This window comes from Hemicordylus capensis, chromosome 11 (genome assembly GCF_027244095.1).
Source record: "Hemicordylus capensis ecotype Gifberg chromosome 11, rHemCap1.1.pri, whole genome shotgun sequence".
NCBI classification, from domain to species: domain Eukaryota; kingdom Metazoa; phylum Chordata; class Lepidosauria; order Squamata; family Cordylidae; genus Hemicordylus; species Hemicordylus capensis.
The window spans coordinates 15620602-15639147 of record NC_069667.1 but is presented as its reverse complement, the minus strand read 5'-3'; the positions used below and the strand labels follow the sequence as shown (position 1 = coordinate 15639147).

The 18546-nt window shown below is 47.8% G+C and overlaps 1 protein-coding gene and 1 long non-coding RNA gene across 3 annotated transcripts; one reads left to right on the top strand and one right to left on the bottom strand.

Annotated features, from left to right (window-relative positions):
* Window positions 1-659: 659 nt before the first annotated feature.
* LOC128335371 (uncharacterized) lies at window positions 660-5850 on the bottom strand. Its single transcript, XR_008311581.1, has 2 exons — window positions 5669-5850; window positions 660-1989 (listed from the first exon to the last, which is right to left on the bottom strand). It is a non-coding gene; the product is annotated as an uncharacterized LOC128335371 (long non-coding RNA).
* Window positions 5851-6014: 164 nt separating this feature from the next.
* On the top strand, window positions 6015-18207 carry NONO (non-POU domain containing octamer binding). Of its 2 annotated transcripts, none has more exons than XM_053273468.1 (11): window positions 6015-6154; window positions 8976-9128; window positions 11183-11376; window positions 11973-12274; window positions 14089-14184; window positions 14646-14842; window positions 14964-15048; window positions 15469-15571; window positions 15679-15721; window positions 16306-16415; window positions 17321-18207. In XM_053273468.1, exons 2-11 carry the CDS (start codon window positions 8984-8986, stop codon window positions 17456-17458), a joined length of 1413 nt encoding a protein of 470 aa, XP_053129443.1. In that variant the 5' UTR covers window positions 6015-6154; window positions 8976-8983; the 3' UTR covers window positions 17459-18207. The 2 variants fall into 2 exon arrangements, with proteins under 2 accessions (XP_053129443.1, XP_053129442.1); XM_053273467.1 differs by having other exon boundaries at window positions 11156-11376.
* Window positions 18208-18546: the final 339 nt, after the last annotated feature.

The window sequence follows — 18546 nt, the reverse complement described above, 5'->3', positions numbered from 1 at the left end:
GTAATAGTGAAGCCCACACCGGCTGCATCTTTGGGAAAGGTCTCTTTTGACAGTCTATCAAAAATACGAGGGCCTTTCGTGGGTTTGTCGAAATAAACATGTTTTCTACAAATTAAGAAAAGAGCTCTCATTCGGTTCTATGGTAACATCAAATTTGCACGTGCTCAGTTACAGTCAGCCAAGAGTAGTCTATAGAATATTTGTGAGGACAGAGAAAGCAAAAGGGATGTGGAGGCACATATTTTAATTCCTCTCTCTCTCCACACTGAAATATATGTTTCTGACCTTTGGATACATGAAGAGAAGCAGTAAGAGTGTGGGGAGAAATGATCACTAGAGCTAATGGCAGAACTGCAGTCTGGGGGGAGACAGAGACAATTATACCCAGCTGGTGGGGAATGGTCAACAAATAGAAGCGTAAAGAGCTACCTAAGCTATTTCACAGGGTTGTTCTTGGGGATAAGCAAGGAATGGAAGGGAATCTCATAAGCAGTGCATTTTCTTGCTCAGGCTATGCTACCTCACAGGGTTGTTGCTGAGTGTAAGTCATAGTGTTCGGGTGTGTTTTTTTGATAACCCAAGTTCACACAAGTAGGGTGCACCCTGTTATTGGGGGTGGGATATGAACCCCAATATTTGCCTAGGTCAGGTCCTTATAGTGTTATCACAGTAATATGTATTTATTAAAATCTTCTTTAAAAAGAACACAACCAGAACATAGCCAGGATACAATGCAGTACATTGACATTCTCCATACAATAAGAAAAGTATAAGCAGACGTCACTCTTGTTATGTAATGAAGCACAGAACAATAGTAAATGTATTCTTGCATCACATTTAAAACAAGTCACAACTTATTTATTTATTTAAAATGTTTATACCCTGCCCCTCCAGTACACTGCTGCTCGGGGCAGCTCATAACAATAAAATAGATACAATATATAATAAAAGTAAGAAAATTAACCAAATTAAGTAAATACGTTAAAAGTCTATTATTTAAAATATTTATTTATTAAAACTTTATTTTGTGCTTGACACATAAAGTTATGGCTTGTTTTAAATCTGACCATGTCTGCCTCTTTAATATGCCTGGCAATGCTAAAGCAGCATTTTAACTTTCCTTATACTGAATATATTTATTTTTAAGCATGGCACATATTAATTATTATTATTAATTCAATTTCTATACCGCCCTTCCAAAAATGGCTCAGGGTGGTTTACACAGAGAAATAATAATTAATAAGATGGCTCCCTGTCCTCAAAGAGCTCACATTCTAAAAAAAACCACAAGATAGACACCAGCAACAGTCACTGGAGGTACTGTACTGGGGTGGAGAGGGCCAGTTACTCTCCCCCTGCTAAATAAAGAGAATCACCATGATTCAAAATGCAAATGCCACCCAGATCAAAGACACAATGAATGGTGCTTGCCTTAAGACAGTTTTGCAATGGAAAGAAAAACACCGGTCCAATTGAAAGAACACATTCCCTGGACTGAAGTATTCATCCAAGCTTTTAACTAGATTTGTGGAACTGTGGATTTGTTTTAATGTTATTTTACATTTGTTGCAAACTGCTCAGAGATGTAAGTTTGGGGTGGTACACAAATATACTAAAGAAAGGATATCCTCTCCAACATATGCTGCACTAAGCAACTGATAAGGCCAGACCTGATTTTGGGAATGTTTGCAGTGCTTAGCAGCTTGCAAACAGGAGATAGCCAAGACATCTAGAGTTAGATCTGTTCAGAGCGGCAAAACTGCTCTTCCGATGATAAAACGTTACTATCCCAAGGTTCTCTTTCCTAGGTGGTCCCATGAGACTTCAGTGCTTTCTTGCATCAAGAGGGAAAGGAAGCAGGTGGCCATGGATGGTAGGAGAAAAGGCTGCTTTGGCCTTTCTCTCGTCCTCCAAGGCCATGTCGTCAGGCTGCCTTCTCACATTTGATGCTTGTGCCTTACTCCATGGGTATGCAGAGCTGTAGCCATCCTGTGGAGTGGCGGGAGAAGTGTGGAAGAGCTGTCAGTTCATGAATATTCCAGACCCCGCCCTGAATTTTCAGATCAATTCATATACAGTAAGCTTCTAGTGACTTTTGGTGGTGGAGATAAAAGGAAACTAATACAGGCAGGATTCTACCCAAAGGCTCACTTTGGAAGCAATGCAGTTAAATGACTTTAAAATTATTTATTTATTATTATTTTTATTATTCATGCGATTTCTATACCGCCCGTCCAAAAATGGCTCAGGCCGGTTTACACAGAGAAATAAATAAATAGTATAAGATGGATCCCTGTCCCCAAAGGGCTCACAATCTAAAAGAAACATAAGATAGACACCAGCAACAGTCACTGGAAGTACTGTGCTGAGGGTTGATAGGGCCAGTTACTCTCCCCCTGCTAAATAAAAGAGAAACACCACATTAAAAGGTGCCTCTTTGCCAAATCAGCAGGGGTTATTATTAAAAAATATATTTATATACTGATTTTGAATAAAAAGTTATCAAAATGGTTTACACAGCAAAAGCTAGGAGAGGCTACCCATACTTATGTTCTGGCTGCTTTGCAATTATTAGAACCCATTTGAAGACCTACACAATGGCAGTGCGCGCAGCAAAAAAGCGTTTTTGGTCGGTGCGCATTGCGTCTGCGGGTTCACGTACGGCAGAGTTATCCCGGGTGGTGAGGAGTATAATTTCTGCTCCTTCTGCCTCAAATCAGCTCCCGGAGATACTCTGCTGTGATGCCTTTAGTGGGTTATTTGCGGATAAAATCTCCTGTATTTAGGCCGACTTGGACCCCACTATTTCTGCAGGGTCTGTGAGGGAGGTATCCCGCGATCCCTCTTGCAGTGTTAAGTCGGATCAGTTTCAATCTGTGACTCCTGATGACATGGACAAGCTGCTTGGAGCGGTAAGGCCTACCACTTGTTCTCTGGATCTTTGCCCAACCTGGCTGCTTCGATCTAGTGGAGAGATTGTGGGAGATGGCCTAGTTAATATCATAAATGCATCGCTGAGGGAGGGTAGGGTGCCTCCCTGTTTGAAGGAGGCAATAGTTACACCGCTTCTTAAGAAGCCTTCCCTGGATCCCTCAGCGATGGATAGTTATAGGCCAATCTCCAATCTCCCCTGGCTGGGCAAGGTAATCAAGAGGGTGGTGGCTAACCAGCTCCAGTTGGTTTTGGAGGAAACTGATTATCTAGACCCATTTCAAACTGGCTTTAGAACGGGCTATGGGGTTGAGACAGCCTTGGTCGGCCTGATGGATGACCTTTACCAGGGAATCGACAGAGGGAGTGTGACTCTGTTGGTCCTCTTGGATCTCTTGGCGGCGTTCGATACCATCGACCATGGTATCCTTCTGGGTCACCTGGGGGAATTGGGAATAGGGGGCACTGCTCTGCAGTGGTTCCGTTCCTATCTCTCGGGTAGATCCCAGATGTTGGAGCTTGGTGACAGTCGCTCCTCAAAGCAGGAGCTGTTATATAGAGTCCCTCAGGGCTCCATTCTGTCACCAAAGCTTTTCAATATCTACATGAAACCACTGGGTGAGGTCATCAGGAGGTTTGGTGCTGGGTTTTATCAGTATGCTGATGACACCCAAATCTACTTCTCCCTTTCATCTTCAGGAAATGGCACCCATTCTCTAAATGCCTGCCTACAGGCAGTAATGGGCTGGATGAGGGATAACAAATTGAAGCTGAATCCAAGCAAAACGGAGGTTCTCATTGTGGGGGCTCAGAATCTGAGGAGTGAGTTAGATGTTCCTGTGCTGGATGGGGTTGCACTCCCCCAGAAGGAGCAGGTGCGCAGCTTGGAAGTACTCCTGGACCCAGGCCTCACCCTGGTTTCTCAGGTGGAGGCCATGGCCAGGAGTGCTTTCTATCAGCTTCGGCTGATTCGACAGCTGCGCCCATTCCTCGAAGGGGATGACCTCAAAACAGTGGTGCACCAGCTGGTAACCTCCCGGCTTGACTATTGCAACGCGCTCTATGTGGGGCTGCCTTTGTATGTAGTTTGGAAACTGCAGTTAGTGCAGAATGTGGCAGCCAGATTGGTCTCTGGGGCAACCCGGAGAGAGCACATTACGCCTATTCTGAAACAATTGCACTGGCTGCCGATATGTTTCCGGGCAAAATACAAAGTGCTGGTTATTACCTTTAAAGCCCTGAACGGCTTAGGCCCAAGTTACCTTAGAGAGCGCCTTCTTCTGCATGATCCCCACCGCACATTAAGGTCATCTGAGGAGGTTCGTCTCCAGTTACCACCAGCTCATCTGGTGGAGACTCGGAGGCGGGCCTTCTCTATAGCTGCTCCGGGGCTGTGGAATGTGCTCCCTCCGGAAATCCGCAATTTGAATTCTCTATTAGCCTTCAGGAGAGCCCTTAAAACGTATTTGTTTGGCCTGGCTTTCCAGGGTTTTAAAATCTGTTTTAATATTCTAACCCGATTTTGGGGCTTTTAATCACTGTAATTGTTTAATTGTTGTTTTAAAATGTTCTTAAATTGTTAATTGTTATATTGTTTTTGTTTTAGCTTTTTATTGTTTTAGTGGTTTGTTTTAATTGTAAACCGCCCTGAGCTATTTTGGAAGGGCGGTATATAAAGCAAATAAACAAACAAACAAAATAATAAATTAGTCATCCCCTCTCTACAGAATGTCTGGCTACAGGTCTGGGTTTAGTTAAAATTCTGCAGTGTAGAAAGAGGAGAGGAGAGCTGGTCTTGCGGTAGCAAGCATGACTTGTCCCCTTAGCTAAGCAGGGTCCTCCCTGGTTGCATATAAATGAGAGACTTGATGTGTGAACACTGGAAGATATTCCCCTTAGGATGGAGCCACTCTGGGGAAGAGCAGAAGCCTTCAAGTTCCCTCCCTGGCAGCATCTCCAAGATAGGGCTGAGAGAGATTCCTGCCTGCAACCTTGGAGAAGTCGCTGCCAGTCTGTGTAGGCAATACTGAGCTAGATGGACCTAGGGTCTGACTCAGTATATGGCAGCTCCCTATGTTCCTATGATAGAAATCAGTTATCTTCTGTGAATTTATCGTTTTAAAGTCAACCATGTTAGTGGCCACCACCACATCTAGTGACAATGAATTTCCTATGTTAATTTGGACTGTCTCCTCCCATTTCCACCCCCTTTATTCCACTTCATCACTGGTGCATCATGATCCATACCTTAAGTCTGGAATCCTAGGTGCATTTACTAAGCAAATCCCATTGAATTCAATAGATGGAACTTTCTTCTGAGGAAACGTGCATAGAGTATGAGGCTGCAGAAGTTTTTGAATTAGACTTATTTTCATTTGTAACCACAACAGACATACATGTCAACAAAACGTAAAAATTAATACTGTTTGGAATATCATACACAATATGAGTCAATCATTAAGGGAGGCTGCCGGATCTGAGCCCTTTCTCCCATCGCCAATCCCAGCACTTTTTCTGCAGCCCAACTGGTCATAATAAACAGAATCTGTGTTTCACAGCTGATTTGCATAAACTGGACCGGAGGCTCACCCTTGATTTGCATATATTTACATAAGCAGAATATAAAGCGGGTTATAAGTCTTCCAAATGCAAATGTGCCTATGCATATATTTATTTGAATACATGCATATGTATGCGTGTGTGTGTGTGCGCGCGCGTGTAATTGTATATGGCATACCTGCGGGGGGGCTTCCTACAGCAGCCCCTACTCTTCCCCAGGAAGACAGACCAACCCTGACGCCCCCTGCAGGCGCAGCTGAGGCGCGGCACCGTCTCTCTAAGAAGCGGCGCCGTCCTCGCGCGCAGGCGCAGACCCGGCCGCGCTCCTTTCCCCCTCCCCTCCTCTTTCCTGCCCCTTTGTCCCTTCCTCGCCTCTCACCCAAACCTGACTGAGCCCAGCAGCCGCCTGAGGATTAGCAGTGGTTTGCGCGGGACTGGGGTAGAAAGCGCGACCAATCCGCGGCGACGACGCTGGACAGGCGGTCCTGGAGGCCAGTGAACGTGAGAGCGGGGGAGGCCTCCCGGCCAATGAGAGCCGCGCGGGGGGTGGGGCCACGCGCAGCCAGCGCGAGGGAACGGTTTCCGGCCGCGCGCGCCCTTTTTCCCCCCTTCTCTCCTGCCCCCTCCCCCGCCTCTTGGTTGCCCCCTTGACGGTTCGCCTGAGGTAAGGAGGCCGCCGCCGCCGGCGGTGTGAGGGGTCGGTGGGCGCTGCGTCGCCCTCGAGGCCGGGGTGGAGCCTGATCAGCCTGTTGGGCCCACCTCGCTGCCGCTGCCCGCCCCCGCCCGCCGGGGACCGGCAAGAGGAAGAAAAAGAAGCCGCCGTAGGCCCTGAATGGCGCGCTTCTCCGTCTCCCCCCCATTGATAGAGTGGGGGGTGAGGGGGCCGCCTTTCTCTCTTCGGCTCTCTTCTGAAGGAGGCCACGGCCTGCAAAGCATGGCGCTGGGCCCTTACGCCCCGGGGAAGTGGCTTCCTGCTGCATCGGGCCCCGGCTCCCTCGAACCCAGCAGTGCTTGCTCGTCCTGGCAGCGGCTTCCCGGCACAAAAGGGTTTTTCCTCTTCAGTCTCCCTCAAAATGACAGGCCCGTAAACAGGAGAGGCTCTCTAGAGCTGATCTATGATTGGGGAGCGTGACTTGTCCGCCTTGCTAAGTAGGGTCTGCTCTGGGTTGCTTTTGGATGGGTGACTACACGTGAGTGCTACCTGCTGAGGAGATGCGGCTGTAGCTCTGAGCTCAGTGGTGGAGCATCTGCTTTGCATGCCAAAGGTCATGGGTTCAATCCTTGGCAGCATGTCCCGATAGGACTGGGAACATCCTGCCTGAAACTTTGGAGAAGCCGCTGTCCGTCGGTGTAGACCAGGGCTGCTCAGCTTGGCCCACCAACAGATGATGGCCTAAAATTCCCATAATCCCTGGATATTGGCCACTGTGGCTGAGAATTATGGGAGGAGTTGTTCAAAAACAGCTGTGGTGTCTAAGATAAGCAGGCCGGGTGTAGACAGTACTGAGCTAGAGGGACCAAGGGTCTGACTCAGTATAAGGCAGCTCTCTGTGTTCCTATGTTGCTTTTCTTATGGGCAATCCATTTACCCTGGTGTAACATGATGGAAGCCACGAGGTATGAAAAACAGGATTGGAAACTTGGACGTTGTCAGCCTCAGTCTAACAAGGTGTGTGGGGTTGATGAGGATGATGATGATGATGATGATGATGAAGAATTCGTTTTCTATACCGCCCTTCCAAAAATGGCTCAGGGTGGTTTACACAGAGAAATAATAAATAAATAAGATGGATCCCTGTCCTCAAAGGGCTCACAATCTAAAAGAAACATAAGATAAGAAACATAAGCACAGTCCTGGAGGTACTGTGCTGAGGGTGGATAGGGCTATTTACTCTCCCCCTGCTAAATAAAGAGAATCACCACATTAAAAGGTGCCTCTTTCCCAAGTTAGCAGGGGTTATGCCCAAGGTGCTGATTCTAATTTTTTTGGACCATGCTTTGATGAAGTATATGGATAGTCTGTACTGGGGTGGCCAATCTGAGACTCTCCAACCTCAGGAGGGCTACAACTCCCATTATCCTGTTCCCCCCCCCCCCAGTTTATTGCAGCTGGGCATGCTGGGTGTCCCAACAGTGAAAGTGCCTCAAGTGGGCCATCTCTGGTCTGTAGGTATGCCTGGGTGGGATTTGTTTGCTGCATCTTTCCCGCTCACAGTCTAAAAAGAAACATAAGGTAGACAGCAGCAACAGCCACTGGAGGGATGCTGTGCTGGGGTTGGATAGAACCACTTGCTCTCCCCCTGCTAAATGTAAGTGAATCACCACTTTAAAAGGTGCCTCTTTGCTTGCCTTTAAAAGTTACCTCTTTGGGTAACTTACGTGTGCATCTCTCAATCCCTGGAACAATGTGCCTTCCCCAGCTGGACAATGGCCTCCTGTGAATCCATGGTTCATTAGTCTATGTAGCTTATAAGGATTAGAATATTAGACTCTTGGTTCATCTAGTAATTCTTATATTGGCTGCAGCAGCTCTCTGGAATTACAAGCAGAGAGGGTCTTTCCATTTCTAAGTCCTGCTGCTTGAGATCTCTTTAACTGAACAACTGCATGCAAGGACAGTGCTACACCATTGAGCTAAGAACCTCTCAGAATGGATATGGAACTGCATTCTATCAAGTCAGACCCATTGGTCCATCTGGCTCAGTATTATGTACTCTGGCAGCAGATCTCCAGAGTTTCAGACAGAGAAGCATCTTCTCAAGCTCTGAATAGAAATGCTATTAGGGATTGAATCTGAGAGCTTCGGCATGCAAAGTATGTTCTTTGCCACTGAGCTATGGGCCCTACCAGAAGCAATGTGGAGCTGCTTGGCACTAAGTGAAACCATGGATCCATCCCTGCGCTCTCTAGCCTGACTGGCGGCAGCTTTCCAGGGTCTTAGGCAAGGAGGCTTCTCTTTCCGAGTCCTTTCCAAGTTCTCAACATCTTCTTAACTTGAGGTGCAGGGAACTGAACTGTTCATGCAAAGCAGATACTCCACTGAGCTATGGACCTTTTCAGAATGGTTATACAACTCCTGTTTACAGTACTGAGTTGGACTATTGGTCTATCTAATCCAGAATCATCTACTCTGATTGGCATCAGCTTTCCAGGGTTTCTGGCAGAAATGGGGACTCCTTGCCTGCTATTTAATCCTTGAACTGGTGACATCAAGGAAACCTGGGAACTTCTGTATATAAACTTATTAAACCACTTTCTGTTGAGTCAGACCATAGGTCTATTTAGTTTCATATTGTCTAGACTGTCCAGCAGCAGCTCTCTAGGACTTCAGGCAGAGAAATGTTTTTCTCAACCTTACCTAGAGGTGCTGGAATTGATCTGGGATCTTTGGTATGCTAAGTAGGTGCTTTGCTACTGGGATTTGGGTACTCTCCATTCATCTTTACTCCGTGTGAATGTGCCATCATGCCTGTTTTTCCCATCAGGGTGAAAAATGCAGGGTAACAAGGGCTTTGCGATGGAGAAGCAAAATCACACTCCGAGGAAGCAGCAGCACCAGCATCATCAACAGCAGCACCAGCAACCACCGCAACAGCAGCAGTCTGCCCCAGCTAATGGACAGCAGGCCAATAACCAAAGTGAGTGCTTGCTTCCCTGGGCTCAGCCAGGTGGTGGGTAGTCTCAGTGTGGCTTTCGCTTTTTAAATCAACATTTTTCTTTACTGTGCCTTATTTATTTCTCACATTGTATATCTCATCCTTTCTTCAAGCAGCTCAGGGTAGTATACATGAGACACCCATTTGTGTCCTCACAGCAATCCTGTGAGGAGTAGTTTAGGCTGAGGGAGAGAGCGTATGTGTGTGATTAGCCCAGAGTCATCCTGTGAACTTCATGGCTGAGTAGAATTTGGACTCTGGTTTCTCTACTCTTAGTTAGATATTGTGTACATTGTAAAGTTGTAATTCTGGCCTTCCTTGCACATGTATACACTGTGGACACACAGCAGAAAACACGTGTGCAGTGTGTTCTCTCTCACATGCATGTGCACGTGCGCACACACATCCCTTGTATGTCAACCAGTGTTCCCTGTAACAGAGAACCCCAGATGTTATTGACTACAGCTCCCAGCATCCCCAGCTGCAGTGTTCTTTGGTTGAGATTCTCAGTTACAGTCTGTCAACCTGTAATTTTGTGTGTGTGTGGCGGGGGGGGGGGGGATTTCTATTTCTGCAACCTTTGTAAATTTATTTTCAGTGCCCAGTGAGCAAAACCCATACAAGGTCCGTACAACGCATAGAGGGGCTAGATTCTTCATAGTCAGCCCAAGGTATTGCAGCTTTTCTCTGCTCTAGCCCCCAATCTCAGAATCTTTGCCACAGTACCAACCTCAGACAAGATTTTTGGAGTTGCTGTAGATCAGTTGTGTGCTTGAACCAGACTTTAGGCTGAAGGTCTGGGGTTGGTGAGAATTAATACAAGAAATCTTTTTCAAACTGTGCCAGAAAAACTCAAGCTGGAATTTCTTTTTTGCTCTGTGTTTGATAGGAATCTTTTGATCAGCTGTGTTACATGTCATTTCTGCTGTGACTTTCTGGGGCACCAAGTGGGCAGTTGACATGGCTGGCCACCAGAGATTCCTGTTTCCTTCTCTGGCTTTTACACATGACATGTGGTTATCTCCCACTCCTGTCAAAACCAGAAATGTCCATTTAGCAGAAATCCACTACAAAGTATGAGGATTAACACTTCATGTCTATTAATGTGATCCAAAATAGCAAAGGTGGCATAATTTATTGGTTTGGTGACTAATGGTGTATATGTGTGTGAGTGTGCGAGAGAGAGAGAGAGAGAGAGAGAGAGAGAATTACAAAGAATTCTCCATTGTCTCTATTATAAGCACAAAGGTGGTGGGATGAGTATAGGAGTGTGCAGCTTAGCTTACTGATGATTCTGTGGTGGCTGTTGCAAGCTAGTGGGGTTGCTTTTGAAGGTCTTGTTTGTTTCTCTCTGTGTTTAATGGACCCACAGTGGTTTTCTTTCTCTCTGGGCTTGGAATATTCCTTCCTCTGCTGTACTTCTCTTGATTGCTTTTAGATGCTTACATCTTTTTCTCAGTTGCAGCAATGTCTAGATTCCTGCAGGCATCCAGTAAGACTGAAATTGGCCTTGAGGGTTGGCTTTGCTTTTGATTGGTCTGTTTAAGACACTGAATGGTGTGTCCTCTAAAGGGTATTTGCTCTTCATAATTATAAACTTGCAGGTTGACAATCTGGGAGCTACAGACTCTGCCTGCTGCTTTGTGCTGAAATGCTTTCCCACTGGCATGCTCCAATGAGATGCCACTGAACACCAGTTGCCACTGAACACCAGTTGCCTTGGATCTATCCTTTCAACTGTTGCAATGCTCTAGCTGTCTTGGAGGTGGCTTCACGTCTGTGGTGACCATCCCTTGCTCAACGTGGGGGGAAGGCTGCCCTAGGGTGGCTCCTTGCATTGCTGCTTGGCTCTGTTTCTTGGCATTTCTCCGCTCAGGACTGCTGACTTGTGCTGACCAGCTGCTGTTAAAACATGTGCAGGCTGAATGTTTTGGGAGACGTGGTTAATGTTCTGACCGTTGTGCTCTTGACTCCGTTAACACTTGGCATTTGTTCCCCCAATTTTGTAGAGCGATTCTGTACCTTATTCCCCTCAGATGAAGGCCTGACGATTGACCTGAAGAATTTCCGGAAACCCGGAGAGAAGACCTTCACCCAGAGGAGTCGCCTCTTTGTGGGGAATTTGCCTCCCGATATTACAGAGGAGGAAATGAGGAAGCTCTTTGAAAAATATGGGAAGGCGGGTGAAGTCTTCATTCATAAGGACAAAGGCTTTGGTTTCATCAGGCTGGTGAGTGACCATTGGTACCTTTAGGATAGCCTGCCCTCTTGGCGAAGTTGTGCTGCTTGGGATAGTAGCCATGGGCACTTGAGCTGCCAGAGAAACTTTGCAGGCATGATGTCTTTCTGAAAAGGGTGAATGCTGCATGTGCCACACTCCTGTGAGAGCAGAATTCTGTTTCTATAATAGAGGCTCTGTGGAATGTGCTTGCTGGGATTGCCTGTGTTGGCTGCATGTCAGGAGGAAAACTGAGCTTCTCATTGTGGTGGGCTTATGAGTTACTAGCAGAAGACAAAGGATCTTTCCCAGGAAAATGTGACCCTTGTGGACTGCACATGTTCAGGAAATTTATGTTGGCTAGTACCTTGGTGGCCACGAGTCCCAGAAATCCCTGCCTACCAACTCTAGCGGGTCTGTGTCACATGTGAGATTTCCAGCTGCTTATAATGAATAGAAAGGTGGGGAAAGCTCCCGAAAGCAGAATGAATGGCCATTTCTCTCTTCAGGAAGACATTTGGTCTGGTGAGCTAGTGGATCACTGATCTGATGGGGGGAGAAATGCTGATGTGATGGGCTTTAATATGTGGCTCATTTTTTGTCTTTAGGAAACGCGGACACTGGCAGAGATCGCAAAGGTGGAACTGGACAACATGCCACTGCGTGGGAAGCAGCTGCGAGTGCGCTTTGCATGCCACAGCGCCTCACTGACTGTCAAGAACCTCCCCCAGTTTATTTCCAATGAGCTGCTAGAGGAGGCCTTCTCCATGTTTGGCCAGGTGGAGAGGGCTGTGGTGATTGTGGACGACAGAGGCAGACCTTCTGGGAAAGGCATTGTGGAGTTCTCGGGAAAGCCAGCTGCTAGGAAAGCCCTGGACAGATGTAGTGAGGGATCCTTCTTGCTAACTATGTAAGTTGGGTGTGGGGCTGGGGAGGAGTATTCTGGCTTGGGCAGGGCCTTGTTGAGAGAGGGGAGTCAAGCGGGCTTTGATTTTGTGGCAGTGACTCTCTTCAGTGTTCTCTGCCTGCGTCCACAGAACTGAATAAAGGAGCATGGCAATTTTGCTTGTCACCAATAGTGAGTAGTAGCTGCCTCTTGTGAGCCAGCTGGCAGACCAAGACATACCCTCAGCACCATGAGGGCTGTATGCTTGGCTACTGACTCTCTAAGGCCACCATGACCCACATGGTGCTTGGCTGTATTTCTGCATCAGCTGCATGGGGGCCAATCACTGCCGCCATTTGCCTTAACCTGTTAGCTCTGAGGTCTAAGGCAGTTGTGGGAGGGCAGACAAAAGGACGACCACCCCCTTAGGTTGCATTTGCATGGTTTCATTGCTCAGACTGGCATCCACAGCTGGATCTTGGGAGCTGCCTAACATTGCCTGGTGTTCGGATCTTCTGTATTCATTATTCCACTCCTGGAAAGCTCTTCACCTTAAAGGGAAGAGCTTTGGAAACCCTGTTAAGGAAAGCCCTGGTCATGCCTAGGTGTCTGGGTCCAAATTAGTCATAAGAATATAAGAGCAGCCATGCTGGATCAGGCCCAAGGCCTATCTAGTCCAGCATCCTGTTTCACACATTGGCCTCTGTGATGCCAGATGCCTCTAAGAAGCCCACAGGCAAGAGATGAGGGCGTGTCCTCTCTCTTGCTGTTGCTTCCCTGCAACCGGTATTTAGAGGCACCCTGCCTCTTAGGCTGGAGGTACCAGATCTTAGCCACCAGATTAGTAGCCATTGATAGACCTGTCCTCCATGAAACTTCCTAGCCTTCAGTTTCATGGGATGACCCCTCCTTCTAGTGTTTTGAGAGAAGGAGAAAAATTTCTCTGTCCACTTTCTCTACTTCATGCATACTTCTATACACCTCTACCATGTCTCCCCGTAGCCGCCTCTCTTCTAAAATAAAAAGTCCCAGATGCTGTAGCCTTGCCTCATAAGGAAGGTGCTCCATGACCCTGATCATCTTGGTTGCCCTCTTCTGCACCTTTTCCAGTTCTACAATGATATAGTGAACACAATTGTACGCTGTACTCCAAATGTGGCCGCACCATAGATTTGTATAAGGGTATTATAATATTAATATTTTTATTTTCAGTCCCCTTCCTAATGATCCCTAGCATGGAATTTGCCTTTTTCACAGCTGCTGTGCGCTGAGTCGACACTTTCAACAAGCTGTCCACCACGACCCCAAGATCTCTCTCCTGGTCAGTCACCGACAGCTCAGTCTCCATCAGTGTATATGTGAAGTTGGGCTTTTTTGTCCCAATATGCATCACTTTACACTTGCTTACAATGAACCGCATTTGCCATTTTGTCACCCACTCACCAAGTCTGAGAGATCCTTTTGGAGCTCCTTACAATCTCTTGGATTTTACTACCCTAAATAATTTTGTATAATCTGCAAATCTGGCCACTTCGCTGGTTACCCCAACTTCTAGATCATTAATGAACAATTTAAAGAGCACTGGTCCCAATACAGATTCCATGGGGACCCCACTTTTGACTTCCCTCCATTTAGAGAACTGTCGATTTGTTCCTACCCTCGGTTTCCTGTCCTTCAACCAGTTACCAATCCACACATGAACTGTCCCCTTATCCCATGGCTGCTAAGTTTACTCAAGAGCCTTTGGTGAGGAACTCTGAGCAAAGGCTTCAGCTAATGCCAGGAGGTTGTCTTTTGCTTGGGCGCCTTTGGAAGCTTGTGGTCTGTTTCACTGCCAGGTTCCCTCGGCCTGTTACTGTGGAGCCCATGGATCAGTACGACGATGAGGAAGGGCTGCCGGAGAAACTGGTCATCAAGAACCAGCAGTACCACAAGTAAGAGCTGAACAGGAGGGGGAGAGGCTCTTGAAAAAGCTGCTGGCTTGAACAAATCTCTCTTGCTTCTGTTTGTGGAAATTGCTAGTTGTCGTGGTTGTGTTCTTTCTCTTCCTCCTCACTATCCTGTGAGTTTGGTCAGGTTGGAATATAGTGACTGGCACAGGGTTACCCAGGAAAGTGTATGGCTGAGCACATATTTGAGCCCAGGTCTTCCTGGAGCCTCTCCTCTAAACTCTGCTGGCTCGCAACATAGCAGATAGATGGCAAATAAAGTAATGTGCAGAACGGAGAAGCCATTGTGCCATTCTCTTTTGCCCTCCCTTCTTAGAGATGTATACACTGCAAGCTGCTTCCTTCAAAACTCGGCGCTTGCTGCTTTTCTCCCCATCCTGTGACGTTTGATAATTTGGTTGCTGTCCCTCAGTGAGTGACCAGATTTCTCCCACCTGTTCCCTCAGGGAGCGTGAGCAGCCTCCCCGTTTTGCACAGCCCGGCTCCTTTGAATACGAATATGCGATGCGTTGGAAGGCCTTGATTGAGATGGAAAAGCAGCAGCAAGAGCAAGTGGACCGCAACATCAAAGAGGCACGTGAGAAGCTGGAGCTGGAGATGGAGGCAGCTCGTCACGAGCATCAGGTCATGCTCATGAGGCAAGGTGAGGGCCACAGTGGTGCCAGCAGGCCACGGGGCGGGGTGGGGGGGAGAGGTTGCTGTTGGCGGCAAGCTTCCTGGAGCAGGTAGTGCAGGGGTGCTGACCTTACTGTTGCTCCTTCTAGACTTAATGAGGCGCCAGGAAGAACTGAGGAGAATGGAGGAGCTGCACAACCAGGAGGTGCAGAAGCGCAAGCAGCTGGAACTCAGGTGAGCAGGGAATGTGCTGTGACTGTTGGGAATACAGCGAACTAGTTGCAGAGCTGAATGCCCTGCAGCAGATTTACACGAAAGCTCCTGAGTGTGTGTCAGCCTTCCAGATAGCAGCCTGGCCAGCACCTGCTGTGACGTCCCTTTTTGAGGATGTAGGTGGCTGGACAGATAGCCCTGGGCGCCCTCCTGCGGCCCTTGGTTTCTGGTTCTGTGTAGCTTAGCTCTGAAGCAGGAAGTGTCCCCCACTGCTCTTTTGAAGCTCTGCATCAGAAACACCTTGGGCATTGCAGTGGGGTGGGCTTTTGCATATGGGTGAGTTGTCTTCCCAAAGAAGCAGACGCCCAAAGGTCTCGTGTGTTTGGTATATGCAAAGCTGGCTCTCCATTCCGTGAGACTATGTGAGAGCTTCCCTTGCAGGCAAGAAGAGGAACGCAGGCGCCGCGAGGAAGAGATGAGGAGGCAGCAGGAGGAGATGATGAGGCGGCAGCAAGAAGGATTTAAGGGGGCCTACCCTGATGCGGTAGGGGATGGGCTCTTGCCTGGGGTGGGGTGGGGTGTCCTATACCTTCTTAGAGCAAAGAGGGTGTGAATGACAATGGAGTTAGAGGGAAGTCTGTCTGTTTTCAGAGAGAGCCTCCAGATATGCGGATGGGACAGATGGGAATGGGAGGTAAGTGCCAACTTTGTTTGATAAGTACTTGGACTGGCAGCCTCTGATCTGAGTGGCTGGGCTTTCCTTTCCTTCTCCGCTTCCCAGTGTGATGGCAGCAAGTTACTGGTCGGGCTTGTAGCTGAGCTCTGGGTGAGCCAGGAACTCAAGTGTCCCTGACTGGCAAAAATATCTGCAAGGCGAGAGCTGCAACTGGATGATGAGGGAGTTGAGGCTCCAGGGCACATGTGCTTCGAAATGAAAGGTGCTGCCTGGAGCCGGAGGAAAGAGCAAATCCCTCTTTGGTGGGGAGCTTCTCGCCAAATTGCAAGCTCTCCTGAGTCAGACCACTGGTCCATCGAGTCCAGTCCTGTCTGCTCCGACTGGCAGCAGCTCAGTAGTAGTGCCTTCCAGTCTGAGATCTTCGTTCCAGCTGGAGATGCTTCCAGGGTCTCTGCTTGCAAAGCAGCTGCTTCTGAGCTGTAGCTCCTCCTCCATGTCTGGCTGCCCAGGGATGGACTTGTCCTCTTGGCTTGCTGAGTGTTCCGTGGCCCCCTTGCACTCAGGTGGTTGCATCCCAGGAATGTGCCTTGCTTTCCTCACAGGTGCTATCGGCATGAACAACAGAGGGACAATGGGGGGCACCAGCGTTCCAGCGGGACCACCTCCTGCCACTGGTCCTGGTCCAATGATTCCTGATGGAGCCATGGGAATGGTAATGTCCACAAGTCACAAGCTGTTTTAAGTAAATTAAATGTGATAAATAAATGAATGTATCTTGGAGCTGGGAGCTATTGGCTCGTGTATTTTGGCAAGGTTCTGTTCCAAGAGGGATCTGCTTGTGTGCACTTGCTTTCTTCTTAGCAGAGGGGTTTTGCATATTGCAGACAGAGGCAGCTGCAATGTGTTAACGAATGGTTCTGTGAAACTACTGTAAGTGGCTCCAGCAAGTCAAGTTACATGCTACAGCAGGTAGTGGCCTGCTCTTGCTTCCCACTCTCACTTGGTAACTGTTTGTCAGTACGTTGGCAAATCTTGCATGTTTGTTACAATCAATTCTCACTAGCCACAGTACAGGCATAGTGGGGCTGCCTCCAGCCCCACAAAACCCAAAGGCACATATAATGAGTGGGATCCTACTGTGAGAATGCTCATTCCCTGCTACCTTGACTTATTCCCAAATGAGGTTTTATGAGACCATATTGCAGTTTGACGTGTTGTCTACCAGCCTGGGAGACTTAAAGGGCAGTTTTAAAATGTAAGCGATAAAATGCCCTGTCTCTTTGGGTCCTAAGTGAAGGTTTCATGTTTGCCTCCTGCCTCCAAATAAGAGACTGGATGGAAACCCTGCCAGTGAGGACTCTGGTATGCATAGGAAGCACAGGCCTTGTTTCTGTGGGGCTCTGTTTCTTAACGCACATCTCCATCTTAATTTAATTGTAAACCGCCCAGAGACACAAGTTTTGGGTGGTATAGAAGTATTTTAAATAATATTTTTTAAAATAAATCTTGGGACTCCATGATGATCGTTTTATAGAGCTTGGCACCTGCAGGCTGGCTGCATGTCTTGGAGGATGTTTCTGACCCCCCTGCCCTTTTCTCTCTCTTGCTTTGCTCAAGACTCCTCCTCCACCCACCGATCGCTTTGGCCAGGGCAATGCGATGGAAGGACTTGGAACGATGGGAGGAAGCACAGCAGGATTCAACAGAGGAGCTCCTGGGGGGGATTTTGGCCCTAACAAGCGTCGCCGATACTAAGGGGGTGGGGTTGCTGTGCCCCAGCCATTCCCTCGAGAGGCCCTTGGGGGCTTTCCTTGGACCCCAAGGGCTGGCCTTGGCAAAAGGGGCACACGGGCAGACTTGCAAAGGGTTTAGTCAACACCACAAGGTGCATTCCTGCAAAACGCAATGTGAAAGTGGATCCCGGGAGGCTTCGGTAGCTGCATAGTGTGTGAGGCCAGGCTAGGTCCCTGATGTCTTTCTCATTCCCAAGCACCTCCGCCCAGGCTCATCTCCCAGCTCACTCACCTGCTCTTGGAGGGCCATGTCGTCTTTGCCCAGCCCTCCAAAGGCATGTCTCCAGAGAGCTGGGGCAAAGCCTGGGATCTGCACATGTCTGTAGCTTCAAACAGCTTATCATGTAGGGGGAGGGGAGGGGTAGTTTTTTAAAAAAAACTCGTAGCTTTTTCCTCTTTTTCTCTGGACCACTTTTCCCCCTTTACTATAGCTCTCTGGTGCAGCCAGGAGGTGGTGATGGTGGTTTGGGGGTGAATTATTCAATGTGTTGTACCATTATTTTTTACCGGTAGAAAAGTACAATCTATTGAACAGTTTCCTGTTGAAAACTCAATTGAAGCAATTGTTTGTATAACCCTAACTTTGCCTGTCTTGTGTAGAAGTATGAGACTTTCTTTCTGTGTGAATCTGAACTGTAATTGTCCACTAACAGGTTGAGTTTGTCTGAAGATGGTTACAGGAATGCATTATTAAAAGGGATTTTAAGCCTTTTTCATCGGGTGTGCTGCCTCTTTTCTGTTTCCCGGGCAAGTTCACTTCTGGCTTTCAGCCACTAGAGGGAGCACCTGCTGCTTCTTTGCTGCATTGCTTGGAAATGGCGGCCAGATCTTTGCCGAAAAGACCTCTGGCGCTGTTCTCTGAGATGTTCTCACTCCCCCTTCTGCGCTACAAAGCCAATAAGACTCTCCTTTATAGATAAAGGATATCATAACATTCTGCAAGTTAAGAACATATCTGGACAAACTGGTAACAAGGAACTGTATGTGACCCCTTTAGGACAAAAATGGGAGAAGGGAGACCACATATCCCTCTCCTAAAGGCGATGGGGA

Excerpts from the sequence above, each read along its gene's own strand:
- NONO (XM_053273467.1), top strand. The coding sequence starts at position 8,984 with ATGCAGGGTAACAAGGGCTTTGCGATGGAGAAGCAAAATCACACTCCG. Across the intron at positions 14,843-14,963 it reads GGTCATGCTCATGAGGCAAG|ACTTAATGAGGCGCCAGGAA; the intron begins GTGAGGGCCACA and ends TGCTCCTTCTAG. Across the intron at positions 16,416-17,320 it reads CTGATGGAGCCATGGGAATG|ACTCCTCCTCCACCCACCGA; the intron begins GTAATGTCCACA and ends GCTTTGCTCAAG.